General features: G+C 39.4%; 1 protein-coding gene across 7 annotated transcripts in view; it reads left to right on the top strand.

Annotated features, from left to right (window-relative positions):
* Positions 1-19,590, top strand: part of LOC136885199 (uncharacterized) — a 117,029-nt gene that overhangs the window by 37,064 nt on the left and 60,375 nt on the right. For all 7 annotated transcript variants that reach the window (XM_067157618.2, XM_067157620.2, XM_067157619.2 and 4 more), the window contains exon 5: positions 14,544-14,745. In XM_067157618.2, the coding sequence (XP_067013719.1) occupies positions 14,544-14,745 (202 nt within the window). The remainder of the gene's footprint in view (positions 1-14,543; positions 14,746-19,590) is intronic.

Raw genomic sequence — 19,590 nt, 5'->3', positions numbered from 1 at the left:
AAGGCCAGTGATAAGCAGAACTGTCCGCACTAATCATCTGTGGAGTGTTTCACTGCATCCAGCAATAACATAACGGTTTTGGTTGTTTTATAGAATGCAAGACGGTGAAAATGAGTTCATCGGGGGATGACGTTTTAAATACTATTAGGCCCGGTTTCATCAACACATGTTAGTACTTAACAAGGTGTTAAATCATTTTAACATACGATTTAAGAAAATTTGTGTTTCATCAACAAATGTTAACATTAACAAATGTTAAACTGCGTATTAAAGTTAACATCAGTTAATGGCTAAATGTTAAATGGCTAACATTAGCATTTAGCAACCTGTTCCAAAATGGCTGCTGTGAATCTCGCTTTCGAGGCGGAATTGCTCTATTTAGATCTTTTACAAAACAATCCTGATCGAAGGAGAGTTCAGCGACGTAATGACTTTGAAAATTTGACGGATCCGAAATTTCTTCATAGATACAGGTTATCAAAAACAGTCGTTGCTAAGGTTGTTGACGAAATTCAAGTGAGGTTAGAATAACCTACGAAGAGAAACCTCATTCTCCAATGTTGCAGGTACTGATAATATTAAGAGTTTTTGCTACTGGTTATTTTCACATAATGGCTGGAGAAAATGCTGGAATTTCTAAAGCCACTGTTAATACAGTTGTTTGTCGAGTGTCTGCAGCAATGGCATCCATGAGAAGGAGGTATATAACATTCCCTTCAGTAGAAGAGCGTCAGCAAATTATCCGCGACTTCTATGAAATAAGCCGTTTTCCTGGTGTTTGTTCTACGTGCAATAGATTGCACACATGTAAGAATCCAATCACCTGGAAGCAATTGGGCCGAAATATATCGTAATTGAAAGGGACATTTCTCTGTTAATGTTAATGTTCAGGTGATTAGTGAGCCTAACCTCCATATCAGGGATATACTTGCTAGGTGGTGTGGTTCTGTACACGACAATACAATATTTAATAACTCCCATATCGGAGCACAGTTTGAAGTGGGACAATTAACGAAGTGATTTTGTTAGGTGACAGCGGATACCCGCTAAAAAAAGTATCTGTTTACCCCATTGAAACCCTCGCGGAATTTTTCCGCGCCTCGTCCTTTTATTTTATCGTCAAGCCATCTGTGCGCTTGCACTCAATAACTTATATATATTTACTAACTAATTCAATTAACAACTCTTTTTCGAAGGAGGAAAAATTAGAACTACGATTCCGTTTCACTTCTCGCGCCATATTTTACAGCTGTGCTCAAACAAAAGCGCATCGGAGCGCACTGTAAAACAGCATGTTCGTACCACTGCCTCCTTGATTCGCACCAGTTCGCAATATTGGGAGAGTTAACAGTCGATTAGTTAACATTTCACAAGAAACGTTTGATGAAACGCAAGAAACCTAACAAGATGTTAAATTTCTAACTCCATATTAACTAACTACTTGTTAGTATATATTTAACATGTGTTGATGAAACCGGGCCTTAACGTAGTGGCGTTTGTAATAAGTTGATGTTCGGTCGTGAAATGCTATCCAAAAGGACTCTTGCCTTACGTAGGTGAGAAACACATGTACATGATAGCGCAATCAGTTCGCTCATACTTGCATACACCAAAATACCAACAATCAGTATGGACTTTTCCTTGTTCCCTAAATTACTTATTGTACAGCAGGTGCTGAATGGAATGTCGTCACTGCCACAAAATCTGGATGAATGGGGAAAACAGAACTGAAAATATGTGCTCTGCTGTTTGATTCGTGGACCACATACAATGATATACTGTAAAACCTGGTTATTTTGAAGTTGTTGGGACTCGTATATCGGACTTCGAATTGCGTGATTTCGAATTAACCGCCAATTCGTAATTCGGAAGTGTGAACCCTTGCCGCGTTACAAAATATTCTAAGGCTCATTACTGCATGCAGTTAACCTTGGCTACATTCAGCTGCACGCGGAACGATTGTCGTTTGTTTACACGCTCGGGAAGGGTGTTGTCAAGACGCGCTCAGTGCTGCCAACCTCTGTACTTAGAAACTAATGAGCGGTACTTCGATAGCTGGTGGTGGTGATTATTGTTGCATTGGTAAAACCTTTGGTCTGGATGGTTTCTTGCCATGCGGATGGTTAGGATAGGATCTGGACAAGACCATTGGTCTGGACGGTTAGAAGCCGCAAAGCGGCCCTAGGCCCCTAGTTTTGTGAGGAAACACGATATGTCTGGACAGTGAGGATTCTTGCCATGGACAAGACAATTGGTCTGGACGGTTAGGATTCTTGCCGTGGGCAAGATGATTGGTCTGGATGGCTAGGATTCTTGCCGTGGGCAAGATGATTGGTCTGGACGGCTAGGATTCTTGCCGTGGGCAAGACCATTGGTCTAGACGGTTAGAAGCCGCAAAGCGACACTAGGCCCATAGTTTTGTGAGGAAACACGATTGGTCTGGACGGTTAGGATTCTTGCTGTGGACAAGACCATTGGTGTAGGCGGTTGGAAGCCGCGAAGCGGACCTAGGCCTCGAGTTTTGTGCGGAAACACGATTCGTCTGGACGGTTAGGATAGGCCCTGGACAAGACCATTAACGTAAGTATTAAATTAAATTGCTGCTGTTGTGTATTTCACATTGTTTCATTTTCTTTGTGCTTTTATTCAGCCGGAGGTGGTAACGCAATGTATTTATCAGCATTGATGGCAATGACGTCGCATTCTGTTCACCTTGACCAATGAGAATGCAAGTGGTTACTTTAGCCATGGCCGATGGCGGGTGCTGCTCTTATTAGGTTATAAAAGCAATGTTCCTCTGGGGGCGGGCTATTGGGTTCCTAGACATCGCAACGAACACATATCTCCGATATAAGGAATTCCAGATAAGATTTGCATTATTTTCGCTTCCTTAAAATGTTATAAACTCTGGGCTGTGGAAGGAAAAATTATACCAAAAGAAAAATACTATTTCTAAAATGCATTCAAGAAGGTTCATTTGAAAATGAAAATCCACGGCCTGTTTCCAGTCATTCGACCGGGTCAGGAAAGGAATGATTGAAGCCCCATCTAGCAACAAGGATAGGAATTGTGCCGGCTGCTGAAGCCTGTCGCATCCTCTGGGGCAGTGAGTAATGAATGACAAATGAAATGATATTGGAGTGTGTTGCTGGAATGAAATATGACAGGGAAAACCGGAGTACCTGGAGAAAAACCTATCCCGCCTCCGCTTTGTCCAGCACAAATCTCACATGGAGTGACCAGGATTTGAACCACGAAACCCAGCGGTGAAAGGCGGGCGCGCTGCCGTCTGAGCCACGGAGGCTCCCTAGGTTCATTTATAATATTCAAATAATGCACTAGGATAACTCACTGGCAAACATAACCTCTCGCAACGACAGAAAGAAGAAAAAGCATGATTCAAAGACGAGGAGAAATCTATGCTGGCTCCCATGTGCAAGTACTTTATTCATTGGGTTACTGTACTGTACACATTTTGGGTGTCCTGTACTTGCACAGAAACTACCCGTTGCCCTTAAAACATCGTGGCTAATCAAACTTTCCTGTGATGAGGGGAAAAATTCTCTCACATCCTGCATGACAACACAGTACAGTCACTATCCTTGTACAATTTCCCGCCATGGCACTTCTCTCATACTTCAGAAATGTAAACACATGCCACATCACAAAGTTTCTAAGACCCATTGATGCACGCAATCACCTTGATTCACAGGTTGAACCTTTGAAATGCCATAGGAAAAAACTATTTCTGAAATGTATCGAACAAGGTGCATTTACAATGTTCAAATAATGCACTTGGATAAATCACTGACAAACATAACCTCACGCAGCGAAAGAAAAAGATCACACGAGGATAAGTTATGCTGGTTTCCCTGTGCAAATGCATTATATTTTGGATTACTCTACCGTTTGCATTTTTAGATGCCTTGCACTTGCTTGGAAAGTGCCCGACGCCCTTAAAACATTGTGGCTTATTGAACTTTACTATTACAAGGGGAGGAATTCTCTCGCTTCCGTGTACATTGTAACACAGTATTGAACTTTACTATTACAAGGGGAGGAATTCTCTCGCTTCCGTGTACATTGTAACACAGTACAATGAGCCCCCGTACCCTTGTACGATTTTCCGGCTGGCACTTTCTCCTTTAAAACCATAAGACCCAATAAGACCGTTTGGGCTCGGCATTAAAAGAAAACAATGTAGTTGCATCGGCAATGACAATATTGTTCGGTGCGTACGAATTGATTATATGAGCCCTGCTTTTTTGTCAAGTGTTGGCATCACCATTTCGCCAGTGTTCGCGGATTCTGTTTCTCCACACTCTTCCTACTGCGTGATATTACGGCATTCCTTAAAAATTTTGAATACAAAATAATTCCGATTTCACTCAAACTTAGCAATTATGAAGCACACTGTAGACACACCGAAGTGTGTGAAAGTGCACGTTCCGGAAGACTAGTTCTACCATGACGCGGATTCATTTTGAATTTAAATTACTCTGTAACATAGTATTGTTTTGAAATGTAAAGGCAGTTTCGAATTAAGTCTGAATTTCGGTAATGGGGCCGGAGTACTTCGAATCATAAATTATCCGTATTTCGAATTAAACAATTTGAATAACAAGCAAAATCGTATCTCATGTTTCCGGGAACAAGAGCTTCTTCAAATTAGATGGGATTTTGAATTAACTGATTTCGAATTATTGAGGTTCTACTGTAACTTATCTTGAAGACGTCACTCGACGCAAAATAATCAAAGTTCTTTAGATTCCTTCAGGTACCATGGGCATAACTCAACCGTTAAGAGACATTCTTCTTCTGGCAGTGAAAGGCTTTTTTTGCTACTGATTAACAGAAAATCTTGCTTATTATGTTGAAGTCCAAAGTTGAGGTTCACCGCATAGACACTGTCCTTAATCTGTGGTCCTTCATACATTTTAATTAATCTCTGCGATTTCGGGATATTATTAAAATATTCATGGTTCGCAACGAATTACATAACAGAGCGAACCTCTTGGGTTGGAGTGACCACTAAATATTGTTCGGGTAGAAAGAAACTTGTGAAGAACACTGCAACATTGAAGTTTGAAATTGTTGTGCTTGGTTCACAAAGAAAGAAATTGTGTCGTCATCATGCAATTCATACCAGTCATTTCTGCTGTACCTTAGTGAGCGACTGACAAGCGAGTGAAATAATACAGCTTTACTTTGGGTCAAGAGACTGTATGCATACACGTCCTGCCACACCATACCTACGAACTGGCTAAGAGATGTCCAGCTGCAGTACCCATCATGATTGTGTACCAGGGTTCCAGGCACGATTTCGGAGTCTTGCGGTTAAATCTGGTGGCCGATCCTGTGTACTGTATCGTCTTACAGTAAAATGATTTGTGTCAAAAATTATTCAAGATAGTTTTGACTTGTCTTGCAAGTTACTTCCCTTGTTAGGTATTTCATTTTGCTGGCTTGAATTGTACTCTCCTCCCTACGTGTCATTGTTAAGGGCTGGTTTACACGGGTAGAGTAGCGTGGCGAGTAGAGTAGATAGTAGAGCTACTAGCATTGTGTAAACGACCGGGATAGTAGCAAGTAGAGTAGAGTGGGTTTCCGCTGTGGTAAAGTAACTCTACCACTATCCTTCCCCCTCCACCGGAACCAAGCTCCGAGAGCTGGCGGAGAAGTCCGAGGACGCTCGATTTTTCAGGTGGCGCGTCATTCGACCGCTGTATTTGCATGTGTGTACATACGGTGGTATTACGTTGAGCGTTTATTTGGCTGCAAAATGAAGTGGACGGAAGAAGAAACTTGCAAATATGTGGAGCTCTACAGTGAAAAAGAACGTTTATGGAACATAAACAGCGTTGCTTATAGAAATAAGAATATGAGACGGGCGGCAGAAGAGGACTTGATTGCGAAAATGGGTAAAGAGGGTTTCGGGTTAACGGAACTGAAACAGAAAATTAAAAAATTACGATGTACATACAATCAAGAACTCATGAAAATACGAAGATCCAGGAAGTCTGGAGGTGGTGCCGCAGACATCTACACTCAGTCTCTTAAGTGGTTCACGATAATGGATGCCATGCTAAACGATGCTAGGACCGAGCTCGATAGCTGTATTCGCTTAAGTGCGGCCAGTATCCAGTAATCGGGAGATAGTGGGTTCGAACCCCACTGTCGGCAGCCCTGAAGATGGTTTTCCGTGGTTTTCCATTTTCACACCAGGCAAATGCCGGGGCTGTACCTCAATTAAGGCCACGGCCGCTTCCTTCCCCTTTCTAGGTCTTTCCCATCCCATCGCCACCATAATACATATCTGTGTCGGTGCGACGTAAAGCAAATAGAAATAATAAAAGGATGCTAGGAGTAAAAATGAAACCCAGGCTGCGGTAAGTACACTATATTGTTCATACATATCTCACATTAAGTAAAAAGCAATAACATTCTCTGTGAAGTTTGTCATCCTGAGTAAAGTATATTTTGTAAGGTAATACTAAAAGTTAAGTACATTAGGCCTATTCATCCACAACGTTACGTTATAGCTGAGTGATATTAAGGGGAGGTACACCTTTGGAGGTGAAACAAATGCAGGTGTGTTGTGCTATAATGAAGAACAGACTACAGTCTTTTCTGTGGAAGAAGGATTTTAAAAATACCTATACCTATAATAGTTTCAAAGATGCAACATAAAATAGAAACAAGTGTCAGCTGGATTTTCACTTAATATGAAGATTTCTCAAGTTTCAATGTTACACAGCGTGTTCATCATGTGTCTCGACATGTTTAAGTTAGGCAATACAATGGTGCAGGACTGTGTACATTAATCCTATTAATAACATACATAGGGATCTTCTACATATCACTTACCACTGCCGTTAATTTTCAGCAATAACAGTAATTTCCCCAACAAATTGAATATTTTCTTTATGTTGTTTGGAATATCCAAAATAATTATTGTTTACAGTACAGTGTCAGATCTAGAAGCAACGAACAAAAAAAAACATCATCAATAATTGGGATATTTATAGCGAAGAAGCTACTGCAAATTAGGCCTACGCTAGCGTGATTTACAGTGTACTTATGGCCGGTTATGTCTCAAAACTCGCGTGCGAAAATTAGTAGCAAATAGTATCAAAACAAACGACTGCAAACTAATAGCTAAATTAATATTCCAATGAGTCACAAAATTCACGACTCCGGATAGCAGGTATCTGCGATGACAGCAGGAGGGATGAGGTGCACGGTGACTCACTCACCAGGCCTCTCCTGAGGCCACAATACCATTAACATTAAATTTACATTAAACATTAAATTTAAGACCACAGAAAAATGTTTTGATAATAATAATAATAATAATAATAATAATACACCTCTGTGTCATTCACCGACCATTATTTCCCCTGTGTGTTGGGGTGGCAGAGTAACATCCACAGTATCCTCTGCCTATTGTAAGAGATGACTAAAAGGGGTCCCAGGGGTACTTACATTTTTTAGAAAAGGCCCTTGTCTTTCTTTGCCCGAAACCTTCATTTTCTCGAAGTATGGGCCACCTTCCATTTTTCCCTCTGATTAGTATTAATAAAGGATGGCTGCCCAGTTGCACTCCCTCTTAAAACAGTAATCACCACCACCTTTTCCTTCATTGTTTTCAACATTTATTGATTTTTAATGACCCTTTCCACATTTTCTTGGCTGGGGAAAGAACCACCATCATAAAATATCATCATCAGCGCTGTGGAGTCTTTTTTTTTAAGTCATGTAGCAACAGAACGTCAAAGATAGCGATTAGCTACTTTGTTATACTTTAGATAAAATTCTGACACATTTTATGATTTTATAAATTTGGTGACCCAAGTAGTCAATACTACGAGTATATAACATTGCGTTTCGTGTAATCGCGTGGGGGCGTGATGTAATATATTAATCTATGCTAAGTAAGGCATCTGGGAGTTCATGACTCAGTCATACGTGTGAGCATGAGTTCATATTATTTTCGGAAAGCGTATCAGAGACCGTTCATCATACTCGCCCACTTTCTGAAGGGAATGGAGATAAGTAATTTAATTTCCCTGCGATGAGATTCATGACGAAATTAATCTCTAATGAAACTGAGTGAATTAACAGTCGCAATATTTAATATCGGTAAAATAAAGTTTCTTATACAAGTAAATGCCATCTTCTGGCCTCATAATAGAACCAAGCCCCGGTAATTACTACCAACTGAAGATTTATTTTAACTAGCAGCAGGCAATATACCTACTTTAGTTTTATGTCGTCCGGCTGCATGGATACATGGTTAGCATGCCGGCCTGTGGTCCAATGAGTCCAGGGAGTCTCAGGTTCAACTCCCGGTCGGGATTTTCACTTTTATTTGCTAATTCCTATGGCTCGGGAACTGAGTGTTTGTGGCGTCTTCAGCATTGGACTTCATGAATTGCAAAAAAAAGAGGCGTATTTCTATTTTTCATATATTCATATAATTCAATCCATCAATTCAATCAATCCATCCGACACACTTACACCAAAAAATTTATTCATGACGCAACCGATTATTCTACGCGATATAACTGAATGATAAGGTACGGTAGCTATTACCGTTGGCCAAGAAGTTCAGAGTCACCTCAAGCTTAACTCTCGGTGTTATTGCATCTCTGATCACTGTGTCGTGTTTTTGAATTTGCGGTGTTATAATATCTAACAATGTCTGAAAGTTATCAGGCGTCAACCTCATACACTTTCTGTATTCATCTTTATCCTCTGTCGCAAGTTCTCTCAGAATTAATGTCGATGCCCCGAGTGTTTCTATCCCTAGCCAGCCTCTTACCCATTCCCTTTTTTCCTCATTTACTTCTTCTTCTAACGCTTCACGAACCTCTTGCAGTAATATGTTTGTAAATGTCTTTAAACACTTCCTTACGATGTGCTTACGTCTTGACATGGTGCTACTACTGTACTGTACTCTACTATATGACTCAACTCCCGTATGAACGATACAAGTGTCAACTCTACCAGACAGTGGTGGAGTAGAGTAACGTGGCTACTCTACTAACTACTCTACTCGCCTCGCTACTCTACCCGTGTAAACCAGCCCTAAAGTCTCAGCTGCGTAAGTCTGTATGGTTGCATAATTCAACTTGTAAATAATTTCTTTACACTTCCTTGGTACTTGTTCCAGACAAGTTTTCTTACACTTTTACTAAGTGTAACATAAAAACTTTTCAGTCTGTCAAACACACAACTATCTCATTACAAATTATAATACTATTGACACTACAGGGAAACCTTGTTAATTCAAAGTCGTTGGGACGCAAAAATCTGACTTCGAATTAAGTGATTTTGAATTAACCGCCAACTCTTAATTCAGAAATGCTGCGTCACAAAATATTGTAAGACCCATTACTGCATGCAATTAACCTTTTTTCACACAGTTTAAAACTTTCGAATGCCAAATCCAACAAGATGCATTTACAGTATTCAAATAATGCGCTTTGATAATTCTCTGACAGACATAACCTCATGCCACAAAAGAAAAATAAGTCATGATTCAAAGATGAAGAGAAATCTATAATGGCTCCTCTGTGCAAGTGCTTTATTCATTGGATTACTGTAACACTGTATGCATTTTTTAGATGCCTTGTACTTGCACGAAAAGTGCCCGACGCTCTTAAAACATAGTGACTTACCGAACTTTCGTATGGCGATGGGAGGAAGTGTCTCGCTTCTGTGTGCATTGCAACAACACAGTACAATGATCCCCACCCTTGTACGATTTCCAGGTTGGCTATTTTCTCCTTTAAAACCATAAGTCCGCTTGGGCTCAGCATAAGAAAAAAATGCAGTTTCATTGGCATTGACAATATTGTTGAGTGTGTACAAATTTATTATTATTAGCCACGCTTTTTCGACGACTGTTGGCATGGTCACTGTTCGCGGATTCTGCTTCTCTGCACACTGCCTGCTACTTCATATTGTGGTGTTCCTTCAACGTTGAATACAAGAAAATTACGATTTCACTTGAACTTAGCAGATACGAAGCACACTGCAGACACACCGAAGTGAGTGAAAGTACGGAAAACTTATCACTGCACGCTCCAGAAGACGCGTTCAATTATGACGTGGATAAATTTTAATTTAAATTACTCTTTAATAACTATTGTTTTAAACACAAAGGCAGTTTTGAATTAAAAGTCTGAATTTCGATAAAGGGATCGACATTGTTCTTCATACTACTTATTATTCGTATTTCAAATTAAACCATTTAAATAACATGCAAAACGGTACCTTATGTTTCCACGAACGAGAGCTTCGAATTAGGCAGGATTTTGAATTAACCAATTTCGAATTATCAAGGTTCAACTGTATTACACTAACGAATGTGCATATTGTCAAAAAATTAGTTGAGCTGAAACAAGCTGTGATTACTCATGTCAAATCAATTTTTATATTTAATGGTTGGTTTTGTGTGTTAGCCATACAGAACGAGCTGGAGATGAGACTTTGTCAGAGGGTAGATATTATACAAATAATTTCTCGACCATAACTTCATTACTACAGCACACCTGCCAACCCTTCTGATTTACCTGGAAACTTTCCGTTTTTTTTTAACTTGTCATCCTATTTTCCAATTTGTTTTTACTTCCTATTTTTGAGCGATATAACCTCCAATATGGTCAATAATCTTCCCCTAGGCAAAATTATTGTGCGCTCGTGTAATTTACACAAACTCATTTTCAAGCGTTCATATTTGATGCTTTATTTGGTGGGTGTATCGTCCATCGCCTTCGTGTATCGTGTTTTCCACTCTACAGCATCGTGTGTGTTATACAGCTGGGAATTTGGGACGACAATCGTCCTACAAGCGAGAGAGGCTAGTGCGCGCTAGCGAATCCATTAATCGGGATGAACGATGAGTTTCTTATTGTGTGGTTCGTGCGCTGTTAACATTTTTTCTGTTCGTAATTTCGTTCAAGTTGTAGGCCACGTGTGGTTTTCATTTCTTTTTTTTTTTGTTCCGTGCTTTTCCGTCTGTCACAGTCGTGTGTTAATAATGCACGAGACACATTGATCTATTTTGCATGTGGTAGTTTCGTGTATTTCAGTGCATTTGTATTCATTCTTAGTTCATAATTTTGAGTTGAATGTATTTCAGAGAGTTGTCGGCGACAGTTTCTGGTACAAGAGAACCTCGTTTATTTGGTGCTTATTAATCAGGATCTCCGGTTTATCCGGATCAGAAATAATTTATTTTTACTAGCACGGTATTTCTTTTACGGCGTCATATGTCTTTTCCGCCCAGGATAGTCAAGGACAGGAATTGGAAGTAATTCGGCCACGGTCTATCAAAGGTACTGTTCCGGTGTTCGCCTGGAATTGAGAATGGGAAATCGTGGAAAACCATTCCCACGCCGGCTGAACTGTTGTTAATAAAACGTCTTCGTGGTCATGCTGTGTGCAAATGCTATACAAATGTAAAACATAAAAAACTTGAGCATTATTTTAGTGCATAAAACAGTCTTAAGTGTACGAAAAGTGTTCTTATATTTCTTTTGTACAATTGGAAGAAGGTATTACTGTACAACTTATGTTATCTATAATTATAAAAGGAAGTGTGTGTCTGTGCGCGATGCCCAGCAAAATTTACAGCATGCAGAGATCTGAAATTTCGAACATGGGTAGATTGAAAGGGGTCACGAATGCACCTCGAAACCGGAATTTTAATTTTCGCTTTCGTTGGTGAGTTGTGAATGAAAAACCACCAGAAAACGTGCATTGGTATATGATAATCCAACGTGCTGTCGCCAAGATTAAATGCATAGAGTCGCTGTCGCTAGGCAACGTCACGCCTTCGTAATATACAGGCCGTACTGTAGAAAGCGCGCCAAGCATTTCAGCTGATAAATTGAGGTGAGGTAAGGGAATGTTAAAAATTGTACTTGCAAGTGTAATTCATAAGGATTGGGGGCATTGTTTGGATAATTGTGAATGCTAAAAGGCAGGAATTTATGTATATTGCGTGTTTGTTCTTTAAATTTAACACATCCGAATTTACTTAAACAGCTGTTATTAAGATAATGAGACCTCATAGTTTAGGTTAGGTGTGGTCTCTTCACGTGGTGAGTAATATAAATTCAATGGACGTAATACTTCTTGTGGAATTTATTCATTTAATTGTCATCGTATAACACGTTTTTGTGGAAATAATAATGCATTGTGAATTTAAATACAGTGTGTTAAAGTTCATAGTTGCTACAATGCTAAGAACTCGCGTGTACCACGGCGAAAATACAACTATACAATTAAATATATATTAATATTTTCATTTTCTTCATACGATGGCCGGTTGCCTTTATGAAAAACGAAAATCCCAAGCGAGAATGTACCTGTTGCGAAGAATAAAGGAGTATGTTTCACTCATTTTCCCGAGCTGATGATGAGTTCTGCTGATTTACAGCAGGCATTTTATTGTTAATTGTTAATACAGAACAAGCATAAAACTGGACATTAACCAATCAAAACTACATAATATGGTTATTATTTTGGTTAGTAATGTTGAGTACGTGCTGCCTTTTCTCCAGAAAATTTTTGCGAGTAAGAACATTTCCCGGGCAATTTCCGTGAATGTGGGAAATAACTAACAGACCTTGCTGCTCAGTGCAATAATATTCAGGAAAACATGGGCGTTTCCTGGATAAAATATGATACAAATGTTTGTGTGGAAGAAAGGATCTGAAATATAGTGCCAGAAGTGTCAAAAAACAGATACAAGAAACTTATTTATAGCCATCTAGAGGTATGGAGGTAAAGTCTATTATTATTATTATTATTATTATTATTACTGTACGTTTGTTGTCTCCAAATTTGTGTTAATGCATACGGTCTAATAATTATTTGTTGGTTACATTGACAAGTAAAATCTCAAGCTTCGACCGCGTGGTTCTCTCTTCAAACCTACTTCTCCTAAAACTACATAGACCTGACTTACGACTTATTATGTGACTACATGTGTTAATGATGTCGCGTGTTATATTATACAAAATTTGTGAATATTTCATAATTGCAAGATACCGACGTATCATGTCTTTGCATTGTATGGGTTGGTCGGAGGAAACAGTTCTCCTCTTTGCGTGACGTCATCGGAGCTACAGTACAGCCTGTACATCACGAAGGCAGTGGCAACGTACATAAGCTAGGTAGAGAACACAATATTCAAGGAGTCATTTTATGTCTAGGGCATAGGAAACCGTTTTTGGTCTTACATGGTGTGAGGGCATATGACACTGTCGATGCTCTGCAATGAACACGGCTCTGAAACTGATGACTGTGGTTTCAAACGCCAAAGTAAAATGGAGAATAGCTTGAAGATCCAGTAATTTTCCTCGGTCGCGGGAAAGCAAGTATATAGATGAATATAATACAATTCAATATAATTGAATAAGTAATTGTGCTCCCAAGTATTCTGATGTTGAATGTGTCACGCTGATCACCGTGGGCTGACAAATAGCTTCAATGGATCTACTGGCCTTCAACTCCTGCATGATGATGGATCTTCGTATGTGTTCGATTGTGATGTGACGTTGTGCCTGACAGTGTTAAAAAATTGGCTCCGCTATTCGTAAACATTGTGGGACTTTGCCTAGCGCTGCGTGTGCCATGCTGCCGCTCAGAGAATTGCGCACTATTTTCTTTTGAGTGACTTGCATTTTAGTTCTTCTGAGTTTTACAGTGTCTACCCCCGTTCATATTTTACATCGCCTCTTCTACTGATCCGGAGTGTACTTGATCTTTTATTTCCTTTTCCTATGCATTGTTTTTCATGTTTTAATCGGCTGATGATGACCTGGACTAGGGTCGAAACCGGTACAATTTCTACTCATTATTAAATGGGAATGTAATTCACTACATTTGTTATTCTTTTGTATTGCATAGGTTGAATCTCTTTATCAATTATTTCAATTTTAACTGTAAACACGTTCTGTAGCGTGTGGTGTTGTGATTTTCATATGGCCTGTGCGGGTAGAGACGCTTTTAGAAGGCTTATTGAGTCTCGGAAACAGAAATCACACAGATAAAATAAGGCTAATAAACCAATAACAAATTTCTTTATCAGTAATGGGGAAAACAGTGTCACAAATGCAGAGTTTCTATTTGCATCTTTCCTTGTAGAACATGTCACTGGCCTGCAGATTTAAACCTTGTGATCGTTTTATAATCTTAAAATAGCGATTTTTCATATTTCAGGCATGCTAAATCTGGATCTAAAGTCACCTTCTCCACATCGGGTTTCTTTGCAAAATCAAAATGAATATATAACACTAGTGTACGTACACAGGATTAATTTACTATATTATCACATGTAAGGAATGCTTTATTCTTGTTATATTTACTCATCCGAACACTCCTCTATTACACTGTTGACAGGCTTGAGGAAAAACAGTAATTAATAGCTTCTCTAAACTCCACATTGCATTTACTGGTAACACGTTCTATAATTTGCTCTTTCTCTGTTGTTCATCGGTAATGCGTGAAATTCCTATCCTTTTCAGGCCGAGGAAGGGGAATGGACCGGGGTCGTGGTGGACGTGGAGGATTTGACCGAGGAGGTCGTGGAGCAGGCGGTGGAGACCGATATGGAGGACCCCCTAAACGTGGTGGTATGGGTCCACAGGGAGGTCCCATGGCAAAACGAGGACGTTTTGAACCTGCACAGGGTGCTAACGGATACTCTGCCCACCCTCATCCACCACGGTAAGTAGATTGAAGCTCTGCTAGACGCAGTCACCTTATTTCATGAGTTATGAAAGAATTGTTTGGATTTAGTTTTGTTGTTTATTTAATTAGTATGTGGTATAGTTCGAATTCTACTATACTACTACTACTACTACTACTACTACTACTACTGTGCCTATCACCCCTTCCTATGAGCAAGGTATTCAATAGGAAAGGTTGGTATATGTATGTGTGTATGTTGTGTATAAAGTTTTTCTTGAGTTATGGGCTGATTGCAGAGGCTCTCTATGTATTTGGACTGTTTTGGGTTCCTGAAATATTACTTGTTCTTGGGTCTGACAGTGCCCAGCGTCTGTTTTTAAGGGTTTCCTTTCAATTACAAGGGTTAAAAATATGCATAAAATGTGACCCCATGTTCTTGGTGATCTTTACATATTATTTTAGAACTAGTGTAAAAATCACATGGGAACTACATATCTACATAATTACAGTTTTTAAAATGTGTTTATCCTACTGGATTCCAAATAATAATAATCTTGTGGCCTTAGGTACTATGTACAGGCATTTTGATTTCACAGTATCTCTGTAGGGCAATGTATGTCAGACTTCTATTTACCGTGAAACCTTGGTTCTCCGTTTGAGGGACTATGAATATAAAACTTGACGCGGGAAAATGGAAAATCCGGGAATGAATGAGGACCATCAATGATTTGGCTAAACATCACAAAAATGAAATATGTATAATTATAATCTTACGGAAACTCCTAAACCAAACCAAACTACAGCCCCAATGTGCCTTTCCTGTCAAGTGACCGCTGCACAGCCCGAAGGCCTGCAGATTACGAGGTGACACATGGTCAGTGTGACGAATCTCGCGGCTGATATTCCTGGCTCTCTCAATCGGGGTCGCCATCTCACCATTAGACAGCTCCTCAATTAAAGGTAATCACGTAGGCTGAGTGGACCTGAACCAGCCCTTATATCCAAGTTAAGTTGCCTGACCTAGTCGTAATCGAACCCTGGCCATCTGGATAAAAGGCATGTTACTCCTTGAAACCGCATTAATTACCGGTGCGCGGGTTCAAACTCTTGATACATTATTTTCAATTTTACAGGGGAATCTTCGTCAGTTTCCTGTGAAAACTTCTTTCAGTTCAGCAATTTTGATTAGCCAACTCTTTGATCTGACCACTGATGAAGGGAATGGTTGAATTCCTGAAACATGTTTGGTTGAATAAATAATTTTCTTCCATTGAAACATGTTTGGTTGAATAAATAATTTTCTTCCATTAATAAGTGTATTGACAAGGCTGATTCAAATATAACTATTTTAAATATTTCTATACTACATTCAAGCCAAACGATAGTCGACTACAAGTAGTTTTTAATTCTCTCATCTAATAGAATAAAGCATATTAGATACTAAAGTGCCCAACATGATGGTGAAATCCCTTCTTTTCTTAATCTTCGTTTGTAATTTGGTCTTCGGTATACTGTTCATAGTTTCTGGAAATCTTGTATCACGTAAATTAGGCCTACATCGACTTTTAAAGGTTATGTTGAACTCGAACATGGTTTTGAATGTAAGTATCGATTCTCAAAAGTTCTCGAATACATTATAGTCAATTATGCCCATCACTAATCCAATCAAATTGAAAAGAGAAAAAAATATCATCAAAACTTCAGAAATTACGGTTATTCGTGCCCTTGAGGTCATCTAGAAAGCACGCTTGCTGCACATGTCAGTACGAGTTGGAAATGATACAACCCTTTTAAATGTAACGTGTGCATGTAAAACGTTAACACGAAAACATGAAATTCCCAATTTTACATTAGGACCAAAACAGTAATAGGAAATCTCAAGACCTCCCATGGCTTTTTTAAAAATGTAAGGTACATCTGTTCTGGTCTCAATAACATAATCGTGTACGATAATATTAAAATACCAAATTTGTGTTAAGAAGGAGTAGTTTCGATTCCTGCCTCAAAGCCCAGTTACTCTACAGTGCCCTGAGGAAAGTGCCAAAAACCTGTTCGGCGTTACAGTTCGATTGAAGAAAAGTAAAAATATAAACATCTAACCCTGGACATACCGTACCGTGGACGTTTTATAACTGCGAACATTTGACGAAACTCATTCAGTCTTCAAGCAGAGCTGTCGAAATGCGCCGTGTCTCTTTACAATTGTTCTGACCACTCTCTGCTATACGATTTCAGAGATTCTCTAAACAATACCACCCGAATGTGATGCTAAGATGGTCCGTTTTGCAAGTTTACCGCCGATCGCTTTTCAGTACAGTACCGGTACTTGCTCTAATTATCGCAATGACGGTGCGTTAGCACGAAGATCCATAAGTATGCCACTAATTTTTTTTTTTTTTAATTTCGTGTGGCTATTTCTAGCCGAGTGCAGCCCTTGTAAGGCAGACCCTCCGATGAGGGTGGGCGGCATCTGCCTTTTGTAGGTAACTGCGTGTTATTGTGGTGGAGGATAGTGTTGTGGTGTTGTGTGAGTTGCAGGGATGTTGGGGACAGCACAAACACCCAGCCCCCGGACCATTGGAATTAACCAATTAAGGTTAAAATCCCCGACCCGACCGGGAATCGAACCCGGGACCCTCTGAACCGAAGGCCAGTACGCTGACCATTCGGCCAACGAGTCGGACAGTATGCCACTAATAACATAATAACATAAATATTTGAGAATTAACTTTTAGGCCTACCCCTAATCTACCATTTTACTCAGCGTGAATAAAATGATTTATAGCCTAGATTATAGTGGCTCTTTCCCCGACTTTACATACAGACTTTCATTAAATTCTCTTCAGCCGTTTTCTCGTGATGCGTGTACATACATACAGACAGAAATTACGGAAAAAGTGCATTTCCTTGTTACTGTGAACATGACCGATACAGATATACCGTATTTTTCAAACTGTGAGCAATGTACAGACAAAACTCTTATTTTATATATATAGATTATTATTATTATTATTATAAGAACAACAATAATGGCGCGTGGCCTCCGGAGTCGGGTGCATGTCTTTCGAGTTGTCTCGTGATAGGTGATCTATGCGCATATTAAAATGCGGCCCTACCTAAGATGAATTCTAATGTCTAATTGGGCAGACAGACAGCCCCGAACCGTTGGAATTAACCAAGGAAAGTTAAAATCCTCGACTCAATAATAATAAATATAAATAAATAAATAAATATATAATAAAATATAATGTATACATGTATACAAAGATTTTATATTTTATGATTTTCTAATAGAATAAGTTTTAAGTTTGTCAAAAATGTTCTAATAGTTCTTAAGTCTTTATTTACGTAAATAACAATTATTTGAGATTCAGATTTGGCTGATGATGCTCTATAAGGGAGCGAAACATGTCCCATATATAACTTTGTAACTAATGAAGTTAATTTAAATGTAACAACATTATAATGTATTGAACAGGTGGATTCATAATAAAACTTTATTATTGTATATCAAATAATTTTTCGACGATCGATGCGGTAAAACAATAGTTCGATGGGTGCGGGGAAATTTAACATTGGTTTATATGGAACATTTTTTGGACCGAATAAATTCGATAAATATGGGTAAACGACAGAATCGGGAACGATGAATCGAGTTTCTACTGTATTTGACTTGTATTATAGTTGTTTATAATCCCCCTCCCCCCCCTTGCTGTCGATTTTCTTTATGTCTCTAGACTGTTACGCATGCGCGTTGTTAATTTTCCACTTAAGGATCTTCCGGATTTCTCTTTTCGAAAGTTGGCAGGTATGCAAACGTGTCTCCTGAGATATTTTACATATCATATGACATGATGTTTCCTAAATTTTTTTTGCCTTTCAAATATATGACTACTTCGTGATGGATTTGAACCTGTGATCTTTGAATCCGAATGCCAACACTCTGCCGCTGATCCGTTCTAATTCTTCCTGTCACTATTTACATTTATGTTCTGGAGCGTGCTGTATTGCACCTCTCCCTCCATTTCACTTGATACGCTGCATCAGCCTGAGGGATACCTACACTGGTTATAATCCTCTTGTGGACTTTCCATAGTTAATTTTTTCGGTCTTCCTAAGGACGTTCAGCTTGGCTCGGTGACCTTTCCAACTACACGTAGTCTCCATTTACTCTGGCCACATGGCTTCCCTCATTTTGGGTGAAATCAGAACAATTCCTTAGGTGTTTCAGTCATCTTCATTTTTAATGTGGTCTAGCCGTATAAGGCGTAGTGACCATCGTAGCTTCCACATCACCTGTTCATGTGTCTTTGTAACTGGCCAGCATTTGGGTCCATACAAAGTCTCAGGGCAGATAACTGTACAGTAAATTTTATACTTAAGGCTTAAATGGGATTTTATAGTCACATAGAACACCTGTTACCCGATGCCACTTCATTCGGTCAGCATTTACCTTGCTCTAGTTCTGATAAAGCTTCACCATCTATAATTTGGTGGGAACCAAATTACCAGAAATTAACAGCCTTTTATAGTGGAGTAGGGTTCCACAAGTTTGGGTTACAACTTTTAAGGTATGTGGTCTTAGTTGAGGTGCAATTAGTGTCATGTTTTGTACTGGTCGACCAAGTGCTCCAAGCACTCTCTAGCTTCATGTGCCAGCATGACACCATCAGCATATGGAAGGATGTGGCATCTGCAGATGTACCATGGTTCCCGGACAAATAACAGGAGCGGAGACAAATCAGACGCTTGGCAAATACCCACTCGAATATCGTGCGATTCAGCAGACGGAACTGGTTGTGTTGCTGTAGAGGAATTGCACTGACCTGACATAGACCTCTGGTAGGCCACGAGATCAAAGTTGAATACCAGATATGTGAA

Source organism: Anabrus simplex, chromosome 14 (genome assembly GCF_040414725.1).
Source record: "Anabrus simplex isolate iqAnaSimp1 chromosome 14, ASM4041472v1, whole genome shotgun sequence".
NCBI lineage: Eukaryota > Metazoa > Arthropoda > Insecta > Orthoptera > Tettigoniidae > Anabrus > Anabrus simplex.
Note: the sequence above shows the minus strand (reverse complement) of the source record. Positions and strands in the feature narration are given on the sequence as shown.